General features: G+C 40.2%; 1 protein-coding gene across 1 annotated transcript; it reads left to right on the top strand.

Moving 5' to 3' along the window:
• LOC136423306 (polycystin-1-like protein 2) lies at window positions 1-25,298 on the top strand. Its single transcript, XM_066411430.1, has 30 exons — window positions 1-13; window positions 1,105-1,281; window positions 1,702-1,997; window positions 2,401-2,538; window positions 2,962-3,033; window positions 3,377-3,508; window positions 3,937-4,033; window positions 4,609-4,796; window positions 5,234-5,476; window positions 6,141-6,302; window positions 6,467-6,625; window positions 6,833-7,001; window positions 7,386-7,586; window positions 8,032-8,150; window positions 8,461-8,685; window positions 9,076-9,243; window positions 9,691-9,851; window positions 10,505-10,625; window positions 11,538-11,674; window positions 12,698-12,838; window positions 13,152-13,458; window positions 13,909-14,053; window positions 14,550-14,776; window positions 15,842-16,019; window positions 17,460-17,591; window positions 18,537-18,612; window positions 19,100-19,412; window positions 19,815-19,977; window positions 20,835-21,081; window positions 25,103-25,298. The coding sequence occupies exons 1-30, from the start codon at window positions 1-3 to the stop codon at window positions 25,296-25,298; spliced, it is 5,103 nt and encodes a 1,700-aa protein (XP_066267527.1).

Below are 25,298 nucleotides of genomic sequence, written 5' to 3'. Positions count from 1 at the left end.
ATGGCTGTTGCACGTGAGAAACGTACATAGAACATACTTCTTAAGCCATATACATTTCATAGAAGAGCTTTATTGCGCGACAATTATAACAGGTACACTGTATGACAACTTATACACACATTATAATTGAACTATCTCTAATATCTAACAATTAAAAAAAACTCATTCAATATATGACAAACAGTAGAGACAATCTAGCTATGCATGCTGATACGATATGGGCTGTATTTGAGTGTGTAACATTGCCTTACGATGTTGTTTGGTATTTACATACAGATGTGTGGACGGATGTTCGTACAAAACGAACCCTTCCGCTCGTCTGTCTCTGGAGGGCAGATGCGCTTTCTGTAAAACGTTCAAAAACATAGAGTACACATGGACTGTTGCCAAAGTCGACGTCGACAGTCAAAGACGTCAGCCTATCGAAAAATCACTACTATCCACGTATCAAGGTATGTTACTTGCGTTTTTTAGCTTGAAAATAGTATGTGTTGATAGAATTCATTATTGAGCAGGACTTACTTTCCAACCCAAAGAATGATTAGGATTTACCCAACTTAATGACTGAACATCACCTGGAAGTTAATGTCGTCCCCCGTCTCTGCCGAACTCAGGGGGTGACCCCAACGTTTCGTTGCGCAGTAGAGTGCAAAATATTTGAATACCTTTTTTAGTCCCTACTTAAAATCTTTAAAACCTTTATTTTCCTGGAATTTTTTTGCCCAATCTGGAGACTATTTTGGTTAGAGGGAACAGGTAGGAGCTAAGCTTTCCCATTTTGGTTGAAATTTTAGTTGGCGTAATAATAAGGATAGATGTGAGTTGTTGGGTCATGCGGAGAAATACATCGGAACTCTGGGGTCCGAGGTAGGGTTTCTTTGAAACTTGCAGCTTTCCTCGGAGTTTGAGCTGTACAGCCATCTGTTTTATGTGCATGGTTATCAACTAAACCCTTGTGAATTTCCAGTGTAGAAGAATTTTTAAGATTGAAATTGGGTTAGTACTTTTATGAAGCCTTGTTTCAGTGTATCTTAATATGCTTTTTTATGGGCAGCCATAACTTAAAGGTCAGCCCTAAACATGTGTTGTTGTTTTTTAACACAGCAAATACTGCAAGATCCTCACTCTTCACGATTGAAGGGAAGAGCCTTGAGAGTGGTTTCTACTACAGTGTTCGTCTGACGTTAAAACAGTACGGCTACGCCGCAGGGTTCAGCGAATACACCTTCGTCACCAACTGTCCACCGACGGGTGGTCACTGTGAAATCACTCCGGAATATGGTAACCACTTATGATGTTGTATTACTAAAGAAGTTATTGTGTTTGTGTACGGGGGATACCACCTTAGTCACGTTTGGGGCTGCGCCCTTCTAACTACAGCGCCACCTGGTGTGTGGGGGCTGAATCGCAAATTTTGTGTCTAAAATCCTCAAAAAAGTATTTTTTCCTTTCCACTGCATTGGTTCGAGTAGTAATTCTCCTGACTACTTTTGTCTGCAAAATATTGAATAATCTGTGGCTTATCATCTTTAGTTTTGTTTCCTTTCATTTCATATTTCATCTCCCTTTAACCCTGTCTGTCTCTGCACACACACATTTCTGCGAATATGTAGACAAGGCATTCGAGCAGTGACCAGTAATAACTCTCTTTCAAACCATGGATGATGGTTCAAAACAACAGCGGGGTTTTGTGTTTTTTAGGATACGCGCTTGAAACACAGTTCCAAGTCACCTGCGCCGGCTGGTGGGACGAGGGTGACTTTTTAAACTATGAGGAGGCAAACGCTAATAACTACCACTCCAAGAAACTCAAGTACAGGTTCTGGTCCAGGCGGTTGGGATCGGGTCAACAGTCGCTCATCAAGTTTGGAGAAGAACCTTTCACACCCAAGCTGACACTCCCTCTGGGACCTGCTGCTTTTAACCACACGTCAGAGATCAGTGTTCAGATTGTGGACACGCTGGGGGAGTATGCCCAAGTCAACATGACAATACAGGTATTAACCATCTCCCTGCTGCCTAACTCTGTAACCAACAGAGAATGGAGTGCCAAACGGCTACTTCAGAGTGTTAAAGGTTAACACTTACACAACGTTGTGCACTGCATTATGTCAGATTCAATGGAATATTACTAGTAATATAATTGGTTGCACGTGACATATGTGAGGTACTTGTTTACAATCATAAGATTCTTGCTTGGTGATGAGTAAGATGATCTAGCTTTTGCTATTGCTTCTGACGTTAAATTATCTTGTATATGAATTAAAATGTAACGTCTAGTAACGTATTTGTAAAATCAAAGGCCAAGTCCATCTATGTTGTGAATGATAAAAGATATCATGATAACAGCTGTTTTGCTGAAAATAAAATGTGTAATGTATTTATTTTACAACTTTTCAGGTCGTTGAATACCCCGAAACTGACACTGAAAGCAAACTGCTTGAACTGACCAACCCTGACAAGCTGTCTATGCTTGTACTGGGTGGCAAGCAGCAAAGTATCGGCCAGATAGGAACAATTGTGGCCGACACTATAAACGTATGTATGTCTTATCTTCATGTCTTAGTATTCAAGTATCGAAAATAAGGACAACATGATTTTGAATACTTTCTTGTTTCTTTCACTGTAACTTTATGTTCACTGTTTTCACGGTCACCTCTCTATCGTAAACTTGTCATCACCGTGAAAAACCTCCTTATTTATCATTCCTTCACACATCCGTTCTGTAAATCACTTGCTACCACCGTGAAGTTAAAGTTCATTGAAAATGCCAGTTTTCCTTACACCGTGAAATTTTGCTACCGTGAAGACAATGTGAATTACAGTAATAAAGATATCATGATTTACTTCGGCGAAGTCTTTACTGTCTTTAACATTCTTGAAAAAATGAAGAATTAAGTACTACAGTAAAAGCTTACTGCAGTTTATTGTAATATTGAATCTGTTTTCCCTTTCTTCCAGGAGGAAGACTCTAATGAAGTAACAGACGCCAGTGATGAGCAGACCGAGCAAAAGAAGAAACGGCATGAACAGGTAAGTCTTTGGTCCACAAAATAGCGTCAGGTAAGATAATACACTTTGTACTTGGAAATAAAAAAACAGCTGAAAGTGTTGTTTTTTTCGTGTTTGACAATAAGGTGTTAGCTGTAAGTTGTGCATATTTTACTAGTGATTTATGAGTGAAAAATGTTATATAACGTAAAATCAGTAAGCAAAATTGACGAAAAACACAACGTAACAGTACATGATCCATGCTTAACCAGGTTATGAAGTAAGGTCTAAACTTTTCTAAATATTATGTTATGCTTCTTCTCCATACGACAGTATTACATTAACAAAGATGAAACGACCATATGTTCACTCACTGTATTTTTAGATGAGGTCCAGTGTGGTATCAGCGCTATACCAGACCGCCGGTTCCGTCACCAGTGTGGAAGCTGTGCAGCAATCGTGCATCACCATGAAAGCTATCACAGAAAAATCCTCTGAAGTATCTCCTGATACCCAGGTATGCCACTTTCTGTGTAAGAGTGAAAGTGAACCGGTTTATCTCAATGAATCGCTATTCTTCCACTGGTCGTGACAGAGAAGACAGACGCTATGTATAGTATGTACAGGTTCATTGTACCGGGGAGATCCCCCAAGCTCTTTTCGACAAGTATAATGAACAGTGAACCCCGGCTTAACGTCCCGTCCTAAAGACAGTGACCCTTTTCAGTAGCGTGCATGTCGGGTGAGCGACACAGCCGGGACTCGAACTCACGGCTTCTTGGTCCAGAGGCAGGGACGTTAACCTCTGGGCTACAAATGCTGATATTTAAGAGCTAGTTATAAAAAGATACATCTGGTTAATATATTCTTCAAGACATATATGAACCCATAGGCCACCCTGCCGCCAGCGTGATTGCATGTATAATGGTCATGTGTGTTTTTCAGGTCACAGCAGCCTCGGCTGTGGAGAATATGGCAGAGAAATTAAAGTCGGTTGACGTGTCCGAGGAACTCTCTGAGAATATCGAGAATACAGCAACAGGTACCAGACAACGTACATTTAGCCTCTTCTTATCCTTGTTAACAGCACAATCCATTCTAATGGTCGCAGTTAAGCTTGTGCTCCATTGAACATGTATTTGCTGTGTTTGGTTGATGACATTGAAACACTGATATATTCAGTCACACCAAGTTTGTGTCTAGTCAGAAGATCGTACTTCATCTTTAGTCATGAGACGATATAACTCTAGTAGTTAAACCTCAAGCCTGCATTGACTTACCGTAGCATCTCACACACTGGAGCAATATTTTGTCAACAAGAAGTTGATGGTCATTTGTAATAATGTAGAATATGGCGTTTGATCTTTAACATAATCAAGAAAGTATAGAATATCGAATGTTCTATACAGTCATTTGGAACCGCATCATCTCACCATTGTTGCTTAACAGTATCTTTTAATGTAACAATACTTTACATTTGGAACCGCATCACCTTACCATTGTTGCTTAACAGTATCTATCAATGAAACAAACCTTAACGTTTGGGACGGCATTGGTAACAGTAACGCCTAGCTTTAGTGCACTGTGAACTAGTCAGTATTGAATGTTCTGTTTTAGAACTTGTGTCAAGTCTTAGCAACATCTTGGTTGCCACGGATGCGACAGTACAAGAGAAGATCAAAACTGGAGCAGAAGAAGCTGTGGACGTGATGTCCTTAAGCCCAGAAGAAGCTGAACAAAGAGAACGCGATCTACAAGCATCTCAAGAAACACAACAAGAGGACAAAACGATGGCAAAAGATACAGTAAGACTACTTAACAGAAGCGCCAGAAATAGTTACTCAAGCAACTTGATAAAATTTCGAAACAGACGTTTCCGACAGCTTCTGCTATCTTTCGTCAGTGACTAAGGAAAGATCATCAATAGAACCATCTGAGATTGTCTTCACTTCATTAACATATCTATTCAGAATTTTAGTATAAAACCTAGTTCTGCAAGATCTTTCCTTAGTCACTGACGAAAGAATGCGGATGCTGTCTGAAACGTCTCACTGTTTCGAAATTTGCTTGAAGTCCAGTTGCTTGAGTAACTATTTTTGGCGTATCTTATTACCTGGATGTCAAACATTCATCAACGTACTTTACAGAATATGTAGTATAACTTTCAATCTTCCGGTAAACTTTCTGCAATTCTAAAACAATAACAAACATATCAAAATAACACATGTTAATATTTCTCTAGGCTAGACAGGTCTCAACGAAGACGTTCAAAGCTGCAACAGCAATATCAGGCTTAGTCATGAAGACGAAGACCATCGGATCCCCGGCGTTGGTGATTGACTCGCCGAAGCTGTCCATGGTGTTGGAAAGGTCTGAGCCTACTGCCTTAGCTGGTAAAGCTGTAACAGCTCGCGGAGGATCCTTCAACATCCCTGCAGCTGTCTCAGCTAAACTGGGCGAGGGTTCTGGTCCAGTTGACATGAAAGTAAGATATCATATAAAATCACGAGCTAAGTATGCTAATAATAAAAGAAATCGTTGAAGAGATTCATCAGTCACGTATAATCACACTTAGTAGAATATTCTTCAAACAGTGACATATTTTAAAGGCAACAACCACAGTGACATAGTCTCGCGAGAACACGAGACTAGGACGAGACTTGCATAGATCTTCCGGCCTCCCCCGCCTCCTTACAGAGCAGAAATAAAAGAAATGTTGATAAAAGAAATGTAATACACGTATGTTTTGATACGACCCAGATAAGAAGAATATCTTTCATTGCGAAGTTTTGCTTATCAAAGTTGGTCAAAGGTAAGGGGTTTTGAAACAATTTTGATCAATCATGTCACACTTGAATCTGCGTACATTGACGGATGGCTAACATGAATTACAAGAAGAAGAAGAAGTGTGGATGTCACTCGACATTTTCATATTTTCAGAGTTTGAATCGTCTTTATACATAACAGAGACCGTACCTACATCTTTTACGACGGTTGACCTGGTCAAATTCAAATCTAACTTGATTGATTGATTGATTGATTGATTATTGCGATATGGATAAAACATTACAGTCGATTCCATTTACACACATACGTTAAACGTTACATCTACTATGCCTATTAACAGTTATGATTAATGATACATCCAGGTTATGTCCTTGCCGACCAATCCATTTATATGGGACGAAAGTGCCAGTTCCATAAACAGTCCCGTCGTGTCACTGGCGTTCCAAGGCTCAGATGGCAATGAACTTGCCATGGATAATATGGAGGAACCATTCGAGATTAGGATCAATAACAGTCCAGAAAAGGTATGATTCACTTTGTTTTTGCTTTCGTAGATTTAAAACTTATTTAGGAAATCCGTCATATCTACCATTGGTTAAAAGTTAATCTGTGTTCCACTTGGTAGAAATTATTCTGAAAGAAAGTTGAACTGTAATTTTCAACACAGAAATTGTGTTGAAAATTACAGTTCAACTATGCTTCAGAAAATATAACTTTTGAAGATAATGACGCCCCCTTCACAAGCGGCGATGATAATGATGATGATGATGATGATGATGATGATGATGATGATGATGATGATGATGATGATGATGATGATGATGATGATGATGATGATATACCTTTGGTTTACTAAATGAAGGGCAAAGTTGTCTGTCCTAGTTTGGTTAGAAGCCAGCAATATGTTTCTAAAAAGGTTTGCGACAAAGATGAACATTTAGAGGGGAGCTATTTCATTACATCAAGCGATGAAATATGTACTGACCATACGAAGTACTTAAAAGTACCACTCATCAGGTGTGGAGAACTGAAGAATAATGTACCTACACTATAGGTTCCCATTCCTCGACGATTTGACCCACCAAGTCCGCCGGATGAGTCGGAAGAGGAAAACTTTTACTACGATTACGAACCAGCAGCTGACATGGACTACGCCTTTCACATGATAGACGTACCAAGAAGTGACAACGCTATCAGAGTTATCATACGCCCTGGAGATCCAAGTAAACGTTTATTACAAGCCAAATAAGTTAACCAGATACAATTAATGTAGTGTAGTGTAGTGTAGTGTAGTGTAGTGTAATGTAGTGTAGTGCAGTGTAGTGTAGTGTAGTGTAGTGTACTAAAACGTAACTACATGTATGCCATGGAAAAGGTTAACTTATGTAAGCGTTGTAAGATATCATACGATCGAAGGTGTGTTTCCTAACAAAAATGTTCAAGTCAAGTCAAAGCCTTTATTTTCTTTCGAATGCTTGTTCAGTCACATTTGACGGTTCTGAGATTTTAAGTGCTCAAATAACTTTTTTCCTAGCACTATGTAAAACGGATATCTATCAGCAACTTCAAGGAAATCAGTCATTTTCTGGTCGTTTTGTTACGTACAGAGATGTTGCTGATGGTGTATCTAAGAGTGGGAGACTACCCGAGCTCAAGTGAGTTCAACGCAAGTGGGATCATTCCGCGCGAGGTCGAGCTCAACGGGACTTTCACACCGGAAGAACTGGAAGAGATACGACACTCGGTGATGGTGCCTGAAGATATTGTATACAGCAACGTCAGCTGGTATCTTGCCATTCAAGAAATAGGTGAGTCCATGAGGAAGGGCCCGTGCTTAGTTTAGGGGGGGGGCAGGTTGATTTGACGTTACCGTTGAATAGACCAATCTTTTACTTCGGATCAACCTATTCCTCAAACATCTGGGTCAAAGAATGAGACATGAGAAAGAAAACATGCCAAACGCGCCCAGTGACAGTCACTTTCTTATTTTGATGTAAATCCGAAGTCGGTCTATTCAGAAGAAACTGAGGGTAACAGGCTATTGAGCCTCACTCAGATAAATTTGCAAATTGATCCAAGGCAAATATGAAATATAAGAGCACTATTATTGTAATAGATGATTCCAGCATGCAACTGGAGTGAAAAGTTTAACAATGAAACCTGGCGCAGTGGTAGACACCCATCCATCTCCTGAGCATTTGTAGTACTCTTGGCGTGTGCTTTGTAAAATGTTGAAAACATTTTCATGCGTAGATCCTGAGAGTGAGAGTCCAAAGGGCGCACCATCTTCCAACTACACTCTCCAGACGCTCATACTCGGATGCAGATTCTGGAGTGAGACCGAGGAGCGGTGGATGGGTGATGGCTGTAAGGTGAGAACTTTTCAGTTTAAATTTCCTCCAATTTTGCCTGTAAACATTTACGGATGATAAATCGCAATCAAACTGCCATAGTTTGTATGGAGAATAAAGGTATCAAGATTTTACATTAGTAGAATGCAAAAATATTTTTGCAGAACAAGGTAGTTGTGAGATCAACGCAATATTGTTATAGCTTGTTATACTATACTGTCCATGTCAAAATTCCAACGCACTGTCTTGTCATTGTCAGCAAGGCTAGCCCTTTGTAATAGCAACAGGCTGGTTGGGCATTTTTTCTAATATCATCTATCTTTTGTTTCAGGTTTCTGACAAGTCCACAGCCAATGTGACAGTGTGCGAATGTACGCATTTAACCTCATTCGGCTCCGAGCTTTTCACTCCGCCCAACACCATCGACTTCAAGACGGTCTTCAGTAAAAACATCGCTGAGAATGCGTATGTCTTAGGGACTGTCCTTGGAATGGGCGTGGTGTATCTGGTATGCGTATACTTTGCCCGGAAAGGAGATAACAAGGACGTCCAGAGGGTATGGACATCTTTACTTTCATATTGGAATATTGAGTATCGCTGTACGTAATCATACTGGGATGGAATTTTCAGACGAATTCGAAGGAAACAATGACTTGGTGAGCTTTGAATTCGGAAAAGTCTTCGAAATTCATCCTCAGGTAAACCAGATTAAAAAGCATTTTCATACCAGTTGGGAAAAGCCGGAACCTGACGTCATGAGTTCAATAATCAGGAGAGTAGCCGTCAGTGCCTTGAACTACGACTGACTTATGAAAAACAAGTTAGAAGTTGACTTTGGGGTATATTTAGCTAGGTATAGAATGCTTTTTAATTTTAACTTTGGCCCCTTTAAGGCTACAACAACATTTAATGCAGCCAAATCAAACACTTTTTTTCCAATTCCTAGTGGAGCGTGTCCCAACTGTCGGACAACAGACTCATAGATAACCACTTCTATGAGATCACCGTGCAGACAGGGATCGGGAAAACATCCGGTACCAAGTCGGAAATCTTCTTCACTCTCTACGGTGAGAACGAGAACACCAGGACCAGGACGCTGAAGGCAAAGGACAAGGTACTATATATTTGTGATAAACACAATAAACTATACGGTAAAGCAGGCTCTGCCCTTGGGCGCGGCCAAAAATTGCTATTTGACATCTTCGTAGATTTTATGCTACAGTGGTCTTCAATTAGTCTTCATTAGGCTTTTTAGGTTGAGAAAGAACCTTTTAGGCTTGACTCAGCTAGCAAACGTTTTAAAACTTAGTTCAGGTATGTTGATATATTCACAGTTTGTTTGTTAGTTTGTTTGTATTGGACGACACAATGGCTGTTTCTTATTGTTATTGTACTTGTCTATGTAGTTGTAATTTTTATTTTCCAGAAGTAATGTTTAATATTAGCTATAGCTAGAGTGCATCACCTTTGTGTCCTGTATATTTTTCTGTTGCTTAATAAAAAAAAAATAAAAAAAATTGTGTTCTGTTACACTGATGTGACGTATTTTTGTATACTGCAGGAGTTCAGCAGTAGTAGTGTGAATAAGTTTGTAATGGCCGAGCACAAGCACTTGGGCGCCCTGCAATCCCTCCGTATCTGGCACAACAACAGTGGGAAGGGTGCTGAAGCGAGCTGGTACCTGGACAGGGTGCAAGTTCGAGACCTTGACACTAACAAGATGTAGGTTAAACCTTTGTCTTCAGCCAGTTATTCCTGAAGCTAGCTTCACATAATTGCTTCACATTTTTCGAATGGTCACATTGTATAGAGTTCTTTATTCTAATGTAAACATACCTGCTGTAGGTTTTGAAACAAACATAACTTAGTGAAATATTCAAGATATTTAAAAATGTGTAGTCTTTAGCCTAATGTATGAGACTCTTAGTAATTTGTGTAATTTGAAATAATATTTAAATACTTTAAGTTACCGTAATTTTATACGTTTAGGTTAAACTACATCCGCACAGAATGTTATCAATGATCATAACGTAGTCCGGGAGACGACGTTATCTACTTGTTTGCTTAAATAAACAAGGCATCATCATTCGAGAAATAACGACCGCTTAAAGCGCCCCCCCCCCTCACTGGACCCGCGGCACGCCGGCGATGTCACTGCGTCTTAAACTGGATTTGTGTTACCCTTGACTTTATAATGGGAATATCATTCGAAACGTACAAGAATTACAAAAAATACAACAAAACAAAGAAAGTTAAAAAGATTCGATTTTTTTCGATGAGTGCTTTGTCAATTCGATCAGCCGCAGCGACGCCGCCAGCGTGCCGAGGGTCCAGTGAGAGGGGGGGCTTTATCTTTATTTACGCATTCCTCTCAGGTACTACTTCCTGTGCGACAAGTGGCTTGCTGTGAATGAGGACGACGGCGAGGTCTGCCGTACACTGCCCGTCGCCACGGAGGAGGACATGAAACAGTTCAACACCGTGTTCTTTGCCTCCGTGAGTTGTACACGCCGTAAAATTTGTGTATACAAAGCTAGTATTAAACCCTCTTATTTGTATCAACTGGACTTGGTTTTCTGTCTCTTTATTCTATCAGATTAACAGCTCAAGTTGCAGGAGAAGGCTTCAAATTGCAATTAACAAGGGAAAAATGCAACAGCAATGCAATCAGGAGAGGGGGCATCCTCCCCCCCCCCTCCTTGCCGCGCTACGCGCGGCATTCGGGCGCTGCGCGCCCTCAGTAATCATTGTCAGCACCGCTCCCCAAACGATTTCTGGGGAGACCTCTGCCGTTATATTGTTTCTTAGGATTGACAAAGAAGAGAACAGATAAATAAGGATATTGCTTTCATTGGCGAAATTTCTAAATCCATTTTTTCTCAGTGGACATAAGCAAAACCAAGAATATATAACGTTAAATGACCAAATAAATCTAATGAAATAAAATCAAAATCAATGGTCGTCTATGGCTTACCCTTCAATCGAAATTTTGTAAGGCACATGTACTTTCCGTTGTCGATTTAACAACCCTAACCGAAAAATTGAAAATGAAAAAGAACAAAACAACCCACCCAGGAATTCTAGACTTATCGTGTTTACACACACACACACACACACACACACACACACATACACAGAGACACTGAACCGCAAACATAATCTTCAATTTTAAGCGAAGGTATCTAAAGGTGTATTTGTAAGGCTCGACCGTCATTGAACAAGACCAACGTATCTCCTGGGGTACACATGTTGTTTGTTTGTTTGTTTGTTTGTTTGTTTGTTTTATTAAAATCTCCATTAGTGTCCATTTCTAACAAATTTCACACTTTTCTACATGGAGTCCGGTTACACATAAGATACAATAAAATTGATATGATTAAATGTTGAAGGTTTTACTTCTCTTTGCAGGTTAAGAGAGACTTCAATGACGGTCATCTGTGGTTTTCTGTGTTCTCCCGTCCGACCAGGAGTAACTTCACCCGAGTGCAGCGGGTCACGTGCTGCTTGTCTCTGCTCTTCTGCACCATGGTGTCAAACGCCATGTGGTATGTGAATCAATTGGTCTTTCAACATTTATTTATTTATCTATTGAGATTTACTACATTTGTGGACGGATTGACATAACAAGTGACTATCAACTTTTCAAGATGTCAAATCAGACCAGACTGTAAGGTTTGGACCATCGCACATCGGGGCATGCCCCTATTCTTTTTCGAAACGTGTGGTGGGTTCTTTAACGTGCGCGGGTTATGGCTCTCCCCAAACACGGGGCCACCATTTAACGTCCTATCCGAGGGACGTCCCTAACCGAAGCTAGGTACTCATTTACACCTGAGTGAAGTGAGGACATTTGTGTTAAGTGCCTTTCCCAAGGGCACAATGTCCGGGCGCATGTCAAGACATGTCTGGGGGCAAGCCGGAATCGAACTCGGGTTCCCTTGTTTGACGGCCGAATGTTCTAGCCGTTACACCACACGACGCCACAATTTTGTTACGATTTGATAGATAGGTCTTTCTTTCTGATCCAATTGTATGCTGGGAGACGCGGAGCACCATGGATAAATGTAGCTCAAGAGTAAAGTAGAATCGTGACAACAAACACCGACCGGACACCGTACGCATGCATTGCATTAGCGTTGTTATGGCAATGATGTTGATTGCTCCCTGAGCTACCCACAGTGCTCCGCGTCTCCCAGCATGCAATGAAGTCCAAGGAAAGGTCTATGGGAATGTGTTGTGGTCGGATGCCTAGGGTAAACCACTCTTAGTCTTGTTTATCATCAGTCAGCTTCTGAGCAATTTTCAAATCTATTTTCTGTCAATTTTTTTCGACAAACATGGACGACGTAGCACAGCACACAAGTTTTTTTTTTTTTTTAACTCGTTTTAACAGTGCCACGTACAGAGAAGGATATACCTTTTTGTAAACCTGGGTGGAGTGAGGAAAGTCATGTTAGGCAAACGTTACATGGTGGAACCATAGTTATTATGCCTACACTGTTCTCAATGGTTTATGTTAATCCTGACACACTGACATTCTTAACGATAGGCTATATTCATTCATGCAGGTATGATACAGAGAAAAAGGTACGGACTGTCCATGCCCTCACCATCGGCCCGATCACCCTCACTTTTCACCAGTTATATGTCAGCTTCATGAGCAGTATTCTCATCTTCCCAGTCAACATTGGGCTCGTCACACTGTTCAGGTATGCATTAATAGCTTCCCACGTTCTTACTGCAGGCATAGTTTTAAGTAGAAGTCAAGATTATAAAATCAAAAGGTTAACACAGAAATCACTAGCCGACGACAAGGATTTTGTGATGAAAGGAATTTTACAATTACCGAATTGTTTTCATTTACAGTTTTGACATTTTACAGCATCTAAACTTGCCCCTGTATCACGAAATGCTTTCTTGTGCTCATTTCTTGTAAACATATAGGAAGGTTCAATATGAACAAGTTAACAGAAACTGGTACATTCTATAATGCTTTGTTTAAATTTTATTTAATCTCAATAGGAGGATACGAGAAAAAGAATCAGCTACATTTGAGGTTGATGCTGGCGAGGATACAGCCGAGACTGTAGAAAAAGGTGATTGTAACGACGGCCAAGACAAGCAGAGCAAGAAAAAGACGAAGAAACGTTTCATGTTTCCTCACTGGATGGTGTACGTGGCGTGGATTGTTGCCTTCCTGGTGACCTTTACGTCCGCGTTCTTCAGCGTGTTGTACAGTCTGGACTGGGGCGCGAAGAAATCCATCGCCTGGCTGACGTCCATGCTGATGTCCTTCACCATGTCTGTGTTTGTATTGGATCCAATCAAGGTCATTATGAATATTCATATAATAAAAATATTAAAAAACGGGCGAAACTATGTATAAAATCCGGAAAGCCACTCAAAATCCGAATGAATGTAAGAAATTCTTTATGGGAAACATTATCTGATACTGATACAGAATACCAACAGCTAAAAGGAAAACATTTTTGGTTCTAATACAATATAAAGTTTGCCCGAGTTAAGAAGAATTATATTCTGCCATAATTCTTCAGAACTACCTGGAGACATCTAATCGTGGCCTAGATATTAATAGCATTTTGTTACATTATACTTTTATTCATTTGGTCAATCTACTTAGAAAAAAAATTAAGTTTTTTGCATTTATAGTGTCTTTCCGGATTTATAGTATCGCCGGTTTAAAGAGTTCTAATGTTTCCTTCTATTACCAAAAGTGTAGATTTGTCCCGTTAACAAATGCATATTTCTAACCGTACAGGTCATTCTCTTGGCCGCTGTACTGTCGTTGGTCTTCCGGAAGCCCAGTTCGAATGAAGAGGACGACTCTGATGATGAGGAAATCCAGAACAAACTACAGGATGACGAAGACTGGGTGAACGAAATGCCCTCGGACAACGATGACGGTATGAAGCATTTATAAGACATCCAGTCCTGTATCTACAAGACTTAGTGTGAATGCTGTCTTTTCGGCCTATTGTCACCAAATCATAACCTTCCATGCACTTATGTTCGCTTCATGATCCTTCATGGTAAAGCTACTGCTTTTGGTACAAAACTTATGCCATTTTTCTCTATCATGAAATTGCATTTCGAGCTCATTTCTCCTAACAACTATGTTACCGGTACGTTTAAATCTACTCACAAGTGACGTGCCAGGCATCGCCGTTTTGATTATTTTTGGAGCCAAAGTCTGACTCCTTATATACGCTACAATGTGTTTGTCTAATAGATTTTCCATTACACTGGATGCCAGATCCCCAATCCCCATAATATCTATCATACGGGGGCCTGTTGTAGAATTTCCTTGGAGGTATGTTGGTCCTAGAGCCGAGGAGTTGGCATTTGAATTTCCCGGAAATTTGAGATTGTTTTTACTCCAATATTTTATTTCCTATGCAGATTCAGAAGACAAGCTCGGCGCGCCGGATCCCGTCCGCTTGGCTGAAGCAAAGGAGAAGATGCAGAAACAAGCCGTCATGTCGGACCTGATCCGGGAGATCGTGCGGTACATGCTGCTGGTTCTGCTGCTCATGCTCATCGCGTACAACAACAAGGACCCCAGCTCGTACAACATGGTCAAGACATTCAGGGACAACTTTGTTCACGTGGAGTTGCCTCTAGAAAATGTACGATATGTATGATGTTTCTTAGTAGAATTCTAGAGGTATGTAATGGGGGTACGGGTGGATCGTAGCTAAATAGGATATATTTGACTTTCAATCTACCATCGCGAAATCGTGACCATATTTGATAGTACACGTGCGTAATGTATGACTTTATGTTAGGATACATTCGTTGTTTCATCTAAACGTTACCACCCAAAAATCGTGACCACAGCATGTCAAACATTCAGGGGCAACTTTGTTCACGTGGACCTGCCTCTAGAAAATGTACGATATGTATGGTGTTTCTTAGTAGAATTTTAGAAGTATGTAATGTGAATGTAGTTTTGTTCACGTGGAGCTGCCTCTAGAAAATGTACGATATGTATGGTGTCTCCTAGCAGAATTCTAGAAGTACGTAATGTGAATGTAGTTTTGTTCACGTGGAGCTGCCTCTAGAAAATGTACGATATGTATGGTGTTTCTTTGTAGAATTCTAGAAGTGTGTAATGGGAAATGTAGTTTTGTTCACGTGGAGCTGCCTCTAGAAAATGTACGAGATGTATGGTGTTTCTTAGTAGAATTCTAGAAGTGTGAAATGGGCGTATGAGTGTATCGTAGCTTAGGATATACTAGTATTTGATTTTCAATCTACCACCCCAAAATCATGACCACATCATCTCAAAACATTCAGGGACAGCTTTGTCTACGCGTAGCTGCCTTCAAAAATGTATTATATGTCTAACACTATCTAAATTTTGACAGTAAACGTGGATACCTTCGATGTTTCATCTACGACCCAAAAATCGTGACCACAGCATGTCACGATTAAAACATTCAGGGAAAACGTTTGTAGTACCAAGAAAATCCACCAGAGGTCCTTAATCTAAACATTTCATTGATAGGCCAAACCCTAACCACACACCAAAGTTATGCTTTTTTTTTATTTTAACCACAGATACCGTTAAAAATGCTACCGAAAACATAGCCTTATTGCCAAAAGTAATAACAAATTATGACATATTGTTAAAGTAGTTACCATAGAAATAAATAGATATTATCATTACTAACTTATCATCCTACAACTAGGTACGCACGGATCATGACTTCTGGACCTGGGTGAATAATACATTGATACCAGGACTGTATACTGGGTCTTGGTACAACGGCAAACCTACCACCTTACTGGAACAACAGTTCCTGGCAGACAAGTTATCATTCCGTGTCGGACCTGCAAGGATGAGACAACTCCGGGTACCACCTTCGGGTGAGTATGTTCAACTTGATAACACCCCCGTACCACCAGAGCGGTGGCATGACCTCGCTGTGAGCGAGTTATATAATATATAACTTTATATATAACTTTATTGCTCAACAGTTGTACAATGTACAAAGTATGGCATCTATTACTACAGTTCTATAAGGCTAATCTACCTTATACAAGAGTGTATAGTATGGTATCATAAGCTTTTACATGTACAATCATTGGTCGAATTTCTAACGTTCTTTGATATATGTACCTATGTATGCAATACAGGGGTTATTATATGTCAATATGTACTTATATATAATAAATTTGCTATTTAAGTCCATTGAGATGAATTATCTTACAAAGCGCTCAACGAATTACATAGATACAAAACCCATTTGTTTACGATTTATGCGTTTTGTTGTCTGTTCAGTCATACTCTTACATTTTGCATCGTACTTCATGATTTCAGTTAAAAAATTAAGGGTAACAAAAATCCAAATTAGGTCGCAGCAAAGTCGCAGTGCGATCGCCATCTAGTGGAATGGTCGACTAAAGCCCCTGTCACACTTGTGCGTATATACACGTCCGCATGAGTTGCGTATTAACATGTTTTTAGTTTAGTTTAAGTTTGCAGCCGAATAAGTGCGGGGTCGTGTGGCGCAACGGCAGAGCATTCGACTCAGAACCAAGAGGTCCCGAGTTCGAATCCTGTCATGTCACCGATCTTGTGCCCTTGGGAAAGGCACTTAACACGACTTTCCTCACTCCACCCAGGTGTATATGGGTACCTGACTTCGGTTGGGGAAGGTCGTATTGAGGTCACCTGGTGGCGCCGAATGGCAGCCGCCCAGACCCTTGCGACAGTTCCACAAAATGCAAGTGTGGATAAGATATTATATATGTTCTGTGTTGTGTGAAACCTGTAATACCCTGCATCAATTCAGCGCTAATAGGCTGCCATTGGGGGTAATTTCTGACCCCCATTGCCATTGGGGGTAATTCGGTAAAAAAAAAAAAAAAAATTTCTAAGGTTCGATCACTGGGCTGCACAACGGTTGGTCAAAGTAGAAAACGACTTTTCCCCGCAAACTTTACTTAAACCCCAAAAATGTTAATGCGCAACACACGCGCACTTGAATATACGCACAAGTGTGAAAGGGCCCCAATAGACGTGTGTAGTGTAGCTAGAGATTTACGCCAACGGTTTTTGTTATTTCAACAGCTTCACGACACCAACGTCTATTTTCTTTCTTAACAGTTCTAGTTTCCACTGCTAGGTGACCCAAATGTGACCGACCTTCGTATGGTTTTATAAAAAATTATCTTAAGACAATTCAAACTTTGCAACTGGATAAAATTCGGATATCATCCAGAGTTTGCATTGTCTTTATATATTAATTACCTGGATGTCTAACCTTCATGAACGAACTGAAAACGTATCTTGTTTTATTCTAGATTCGTGTATGGTTAATGTCGACGTGGCAGGGCTTGTGGAAGGATGCACACAGGAATATTCAATCGAACTGGAAGACCAGATGTCCTATTTGTCCGGATGGAAATTTCACCCGAACGCCTCAGTCTTAACAGGTCAGTCACAGCAAGAGATTTTAGATTCATGTGTGTACGTTTCATTTATACCCGAAATGCGCTGGATATGTCATATCATATTCCAGCTATAACTAGAGTTCGGCGATCCCATTCCTTCGCCGAATGGTGTTATCTTGTATGAAAGATGTGTTTGAAAGGTGTGTTTTGGATTGCTTATTTAATGTATGATGATGTTCACCTTTATTTAACTTCATGAAAGTATCAAATTACCGTCATTTACAACTTTGGAATTATAGCATCTTCTCATCAATTAGACAAATTATGTCCTTATTTACATAATCGATATATCAATCGGTTTTCCTCTCTATGTCACAGTTCTCAGTTCACATGTCTTCAAGCGCCATTGTGAAAAGTATTGCCCACATGTTGGCCCAAAGATCTCAACCTGTCACTGTCTATTCGGTACGGTGTCCTCGTATATAGTTATGCTACTCCACAATTTAGATAACAAATGGCCACTGTAGACCCATCTTCGAACTTGACCTTCGTTTCCCCGACACCTCAACAACCTACTAAATTTCATCACGATCCATTTAATTTCTCTCGAGTTATGCCACCAATAAACAAACCGACAAACACAAAAGGTCCAAAGGACCCCCCCCCCCCAAGAAGACCCATCTTCGAACTTGACCTTCGTCTTCCCAACAGAAACGTACCTACCAAAAATCATCAACATCCGTCCATGGCATCAAGAGTTATATTGCCAACACCATCACTCCACAAATCCCGACCAAAAATATACCCTTCTACCTACGGTGAAGGCAATAACAATGCTTCTTCGACTTTTTTTTTATTGCGCTAGTACATACATATAGCTTTTTCGAAGGAAAATGTAAGGACGACCACACTGCTCATCTTTTCCAGAATCAAAATCAAATTTCAAGACATCAGTGACATTTCTTAAATCCCTGTGTATTTTTGCAGGCGCACTTCAGTGGGTGTACCAATCTTCTACTGAACTTGGAGTGGATTCGACATCCGGCCGTCTTGCAACCTACAGGTAAAAATATAGCACCAAAACTACATATGCTGATGATTATAAGTGCCAACAGAATTTAGCAAATGCAGCATATCCTAATGTGGAATAGTTATGTGTTGTAGTATTTCAAAAGTTTCTTTCGAAAAATGATGAGGTAGGCATCCTGTATGATTCAATACACGTAAGGATGTTTAATCTTTTTATCTCCATGAAGTGGGGGCTTTTTATGGAGATATTGTTCTGAGCGTGTTTGCGTGTGTCTGTGTGTGTGCCCGGATGCTTAAAGTCAGCATAACTGAAGAACGTCTAGATGGATTGTAATGATATTTGGTATGTAAATAGAGGTTGGGAGAACAAAGGTCAAGGTCGATTTTGGGCCCCCTGGTATGTGTTTATGAAACTGCATTCACGTTTTTGTCAAAATCTTCCAAGCAGAATAACTGACGAAAGGAACGACAGATTTTCATGTAATTTTTTTGTGATACGCTTTTATCATTGTGTAATACAGTGGCGGTGGATACGAAGCAAACTTCGGTACGTCCAACCTAAGAGCTAAGCGTGTTTCCGGCTACCTCGAGTCTCAGAGTTGGATCGACAGATTGACACGTGCCATCATCGTAGAGTTCACTGCCTACAACGCCAACGTCAATCTATTTGTGGCTGCCCGATACACGCTGGAGTTCGGCGCGGTCGGAGCTGGCTTGACAGGACAGTATGACATCCAGGTCTTACGCCTGTACAACTACGTGGGTCCTTTCGGTATACTGAACATACTGATGGAAGTGGTCTTCGTTTTCTATCTGTGTTACTCAATGTTCAAGGTAAGCCAACTCTAAACCGTTGTTACACAGTCCTTGTGTTTTTATATTTGCACACGTTCTACGTTATACATTAATCGTTCGCACTTTTATATGCAATGTAAAATCGAGAATTTACATAGATCAAACAAATTGTTTTATAAAGAGACCCTCATTCATGAGACGCTGAAGGAGAGTGCACAGTCGAAACATCCGGAACTAAATCTCAGAATTTCATCCAGTTGTATAGTTTGAATGGCCTTTATATATATTGTTAACCTGGATGTCTTACCTTCATAAACGTATACAAAAGGTTGTTCCAGTTTCTACTGTTTGAGATCTAGCAATCTATCACGTGTAAGCTTTATGGGCCGTTATAGTTCGGTTTACTAAATCAAATCCGTGTGTTACATGGTTTTGTTACAGGAGGGCAAAAGCATAAAAGAGCTTCGCTGTAAGAAGTACTTCACGGATCCTTGGAACATGTTGGAGATTCTTATCATCATCGGATCCCTGGTCTCCATCGGCTTCTATACAGCAAAAACCATCATTACGTCATACACACTGTCTTCAGTACAGGCATCTACAGGTGAATGTGGTTTGTTACCTCCGTGAAAACGGAGGTATTGTTTTCGGTCTGTCTGTTTAACGTTTGTCTTGGTGTTTGTCCGTTGCTATTTGAATATCTCCTATATATCGGCTTCTATACAGCAAAAACCATCATTACGTCATACACACTGTCTTCCGTACAGGCCTCTACAGGTGAATGTGGTTTGTTACCTCCGTGACAACGGAGGTATTGTTTTCGGTCTGTCTGTTTAACGTTTGCCCTGGTGCGTCCGTAGCTATTTGAATATTTTAGAGTTATGCAATTCGAGCCAGAAGATGGTGTAAATGGAGACTGTCAGGATGGGAAGGTTGGCTTGGCCTGGGTTCAAAGTTGGTCCCTATATGATGACAGGAAAACACATTGCAGAATTAGCTCGAAACTCACAATAGTATTAACAAAACAAGAAATTCACAGAAACTATAAATATTGCACGGACTCCGAGGTATGAGATCTTCGATTTCTTGTTTTTCCATGATCAGCAGTACTGTGTCTTTGTCAAAGATCTACTGCCCATGTGTAAGAACATTAAAAGTTTGAAAACGAGGTTAATCCGTATTGATGAAATCATTAGATCTTTTGGATTTCTTAATTTTCAAATTATTCTTTTCAGTTTTTTAAATCTTCTAAATCTTTCTAAATCTTTCAAATCTTTTAGGCTTTTTAGATTCTCTAGATTCTTTAAATATTTTCAGATTTTTTGATTTTTTCATTCTTTGTATTTTTTTATATTTCTTAATTTTTTAGAATTTTTCAAATTTTGTAGATTTTTCTTTCCAATGATTAACTATTTTTAGATGTTGAGTTATACTCATTTTGTGATTGTTTTGCGTTCACAGACGACTTCGTCAGCTTCCAGAACGCTATCACCTTCCACTCAGCTTACAGCGTCACGCTGGCCCTGGTCGTGTTCCTCTCCACACTCAAGTTCATGAAGCTCCTCAGGTTCAACAAGAAGATCTCTCTCCTGTCGGCGACCCTGCAACACAGCACCGGCATGATGATCCCCTTCGGGTTTCAATTCATGCTGGTCTTCTTAGCCTTCGTGCATTTCGCATTTGTGGCATTTGGAGCGAACTCACTAGCGTAAGTCTATAGCTACATTGTAGAAGAAAAGTTAAACTATTATTACTATTGATAGATAATGTAATAATTTGTTTTACTTCTTGTTTTGCTAGCTACTCCTTCCCTGAATATCATGTATATTTATACCTTCTTGTAATTTGTACATGTCACTCTAATGTATTTTTCCCCCATTGGATCCGTGAATTATGTTTCTCTGTGTATTTTTATGTATTGTTAATGTGAAGTATGTAAGTAGGTAATGCAATTAAAAAGAATCAAAAGTTGAACTCCTCACAGCATGTTGCATATAGGACGGCACCCATCTCTATTTCTATAGCCCTTGGGCCACACAGGCTACTTAATATTTCTTTATAACAAAAGTTTATGCATCTTTTTTCAAGTTAATTAAGCTTGTCATAGCATACCCTATTATATGCTGAGTACGGTCATTTACGGTCCCCCGAAAGTACGAAATGGAACGAAATGGAACGAAATGGAACGAAATGGAACGAAATGGAACGAAATGGAACGAAATGAAACGAAATGGAACGAAATGGAACGAAATGGAACGAAATAAAATATATGTAACATTATGAAATGAAAAACCAGTAGATAGCGAAATATAAGGAACGTTGTAACATTCACAGTAGACCGGAACAGGAAGCGAATATAACGTTATTTATTTCTTGAATCTATTTGTAATATTAAATACAACGTTTTTGCCGCGTTCGTGTGGCTAGATTCTTCCCTGAAAATGGGAGCGCCCCGTGCAAAGCGCTCGGCCACTCTTCCTTGATTTTACTGCAAATGAACTACTGCAAATAGCAGGGAAAAACCAGCGAACGGAACTGAGTACCGAAGTAAGGACTAGATTATACAGAAGTTGGTGGTAACATTGCATCTCGTAATTCACCAAGTGGGCATGAGGCAATTCACAAACGTAATTTCATTATTTAAACAGCGTGTTTGCGTGTTGTGTGAACTGTGAAATACATGTTCTACTCGTTCACACCCTCCCTTTGTTTTGTCGTGAACAAGGAAGCAGAAATGTCTCCAGAGGTAATTCTCAGCCCACGTCCGTGGTTGAATGGAGTGTGAAATTTTACATTGGTGACGCAGCGCAGAGCTGCATTTGCATATCATTAGAGGAGGGGTCCATTCTCCGACAGTCGACCAGTTGAATACTTGGTTGTATGAAAATCGTTGTTGCGGAGATATGTATATGCTACGTACAAGTTATGGACTAAACCGTATGTAAATAAAACTTGGAAGTCGGAGTTTGATTCAACCTGTTGGTAGCACGCCCACGTGCACAGTTCCGATGCGCTGGCAACATTGGCGGTTCATTTGCATGCGGGGCTCCATTTGCAACACGCAAACACACTGTATAGATAACAAGAGTTCTACGACCTCATACCTTCGCCAAATGATCTTAACTTTTATGACTGACGTATTGGGAGTGTTTCTCATCAATTATGAATCATACCAGTTGGTCGTCTTCACCCAAATAACATAAGTTGTCCAAACTATGACTATGAGCTAAACAAAGAAGGTTATGCTAACATTTATCATCAATTATGCAAATAAGCTCCTTATCAGCATAATTTGATTCAATGGTGTTCACATTCACACTACTTCCAAATGACACAAGTATGAAATTGCCGTCATTAACTAGCATGGAATTATAGTAGTTTAACATTAATTATACGAATTAGTCTACATTTGCATATTTTCTATCTATCAACATTCCTATCTACCTTAGTTACAAATTTGCATATTTGAAGAGTCATATCATGGAAACAGCGGGTTTTTGAATTGCCTCACTAATTATGCAAATTAGAATCTGATTTGCATCATTATCATCCAATCAAACAAAGCACCACGTAAGTTATAGAGTTATAGTATTTCTCATTAATTATGCAAAAGAGGTCTTCATTTGCATAGTTGATATTTATTACTATTTCTCCCTTCCTCGGTCATGTCACATGTTTGAGAGTCCTATTATGGAATTTGGAGGATTTATCAATTTTCATCATTAGTTAATGCAAATTAGATACTGATTTGCATAAACAGTATTAAATCATGTAAATCATCACTCAAGCTATGCACTTAGCAAAAAGCATGACCATCCATCAAGCCCTTTATTCCCTTTCACAGTCTGAAGCAAAACCTCCTCCTGCAGTCCCAGAAAATGCCACTAGGGTGTCCAAACCGATACCTTTTACTCTCTTTCCAAAGAGCTATCTACCACTCAAAAGTCGGTTCCATAGCATATCCAAAACATGAGATATCAAAACAGGAATTTCCGCTGCAGTATTTTAACAAGCCGCTAGGGGGCCCAAAATCTAATCATCTTCAGGTCTCACCAAGACCTACCAACATACCAAATATCAAGACAACCCATCCAGGCATTGTTGAGTTATGCTGGTCTTCTTATACATCCAAACGCTACCCTATGCATAACCTTCTCGGCGAAGGTAACTACTTGCCTTGAGGAACAGTGCAATTTCACAAGATCAAGATCTGAAAGTCAGTGAGAAGCCAATTTGTGCCAGCCAGGCTTCACAGTCAAACACCCCTGGTCCAATGGGAATATCTCCTTACCACATGTACACCAGTAACACTTCCCCTTCACCAGTAACACGTTCCAGCTGGCACCCATGGAGCTAGTATACACTCATACAATATAACGTTAACACATTTTTACACTTTTCTCGTTAATTATGCAAAGTACTTCGCCCAAAATCTAATCATCTTGAGATTTCCCACATACACATCAACACACCAAATACGACAACAATCCACCCAGGCGTTCTCGACTTATTCTGTTCACTAACAGACACACAGACAAGCATCAAAACATAGACTTCTCGGCGAAGTCAATAATAGACATTTTGCTTCCTTGTTCACGACAAAACAAAGGGAGGGTGTGAACGAGCGGGACATGTATTTCACGGTTCGCACAACACGCAAACACGCTGTTTAAATAATAAAATTACGCTTGCCACATGCCCTCTTGTTGAATTACGAGATGCAATGTTACCACCAACTTCTGTATAATCTAGTCCTTACTTCGATACTCAGTTCTGTTTGCTTGTTTTTCCCTGCTATTTTCAGCAGTTCATTTCCAGATCGTTGGTAAACACAAAGGAAGAGCGGTGGATAACTTTTCACGCGGCGCTCCCATTTTCAGGGAAGAATCTAGCCACACAAACGCGGCAAAAACGTTGTATTTAATATTATGTCATGCCTGGGCCTGATACGGGTGTTCCGGACCGTGTGATAACTATCCGGATCACATAGGGTTCGGGAGGGTTATCACACAGGCTTCCATAGAATATTTCGAACGCATTTCGAGCGCGCCGGTTGTGCCGCCGGCGGAAATTCGAATACCGGATTCGGAGATTGGAATCAATGTTGCTACAATTTCTTGTTCGAGGACACAAAACTTCCTCAACTTCTGGCGCATTCCTCATTGAAATGTGTGTTTTCTCGGGTGGGTATGACCAAGGCATGACATAAATAAAATACAACACGTTGTATTCCGCATCACCCTCGGTCCCAGCCCTCCCGCGAGTCGGATCGCCCTCCGGCCTACGGCCGTCGGGCGATCCGACCCGCGGTCGGGCTGGTACCTCGGGTGATACGGAATACCCCGTGTTGTATTCTATATTTATCAAACAGATTCAGGAAATAAAACACGTTATATTATGTATTTGCTCTCTGTTCCCGTCTACTGTGAATGTTACAACGTTCCTTATATTTCGCTATCTACTGGTATTTCATTTCATAATGTTACATATGTTTTAGTTCGTTCCATTTCGTTCCATTTCGTTCCATTTCGTTCCATTTCGTTCCATTTCGTTCCATTTCGTTCCATTTCGTTCCATTTCGTTCCATTTCGTTCCATTTCGTTCCATTTCGTTCCATTTCGTTCCATTTCGTTCCATTTCGCACTTTCGGTGGACCCGATCAAGGTATGACACTACAATAAGCTATAATAATACTTATGCTAATGACATTGTACATTGAACTTCTACAGGTACTCCAGTGTAATGGGGAGTGGACAGACCATTTTCTCCATGTTGCTGGGTAAATTTGACCACAGGGAGCTAACCCAACTGCACTGGCTGCTCGGACCCGCCATGTTTATTGTGTTCATGATTGTCGTGTTCCTCATCATCATGAACATCTCCTTCACCATCATCAGCGAAAGCTTCGCCGAGGTGATTTTCTAG

The sequence above is a fragment of the Branchiostoma lanceolatum genome, chromosome 17, assembly GCF_035083965.1.
Source record: "Branchiostoma lanceolatum isolate klBraLanc5 chromosome 17, klBraLanc5.hap2, whole genome shotgun sequence".
Lineage (NCBI taxonomy): Eukaryota > Metazoa > Chordata > Leptocardii > Amphioxiformes > Branchiostomatidae > Branchiostoma > Branchiostoma lanceolatum.
Note: the sequence above shows the minus strand (reverse complement) of the source record. Positions and strands in the feature narration are given on the sequence as shown.

What these genes read in the sequence shown, in the direction of transcription:
- LOC136423306 (XM_066411430.1), top strand. An exon ending in TATCGAGAATACAGCAACAG is followed by an intron (nt 4,034 to 4,608) that starts GTACCAGACAAC and finishes GTTCTGTTTTAG; the next exon opens with AACTTGTGTCAAGTCTTAGC. An exon ending in CTGGTCCAGTTGACATGAAA is followed by an intron (nt 5,477 to 6,140) that starts GTAAGATATCAT and finishes TGATACATCCAG; the next exon opens with GTTATGTCCTTGCCGACCAA.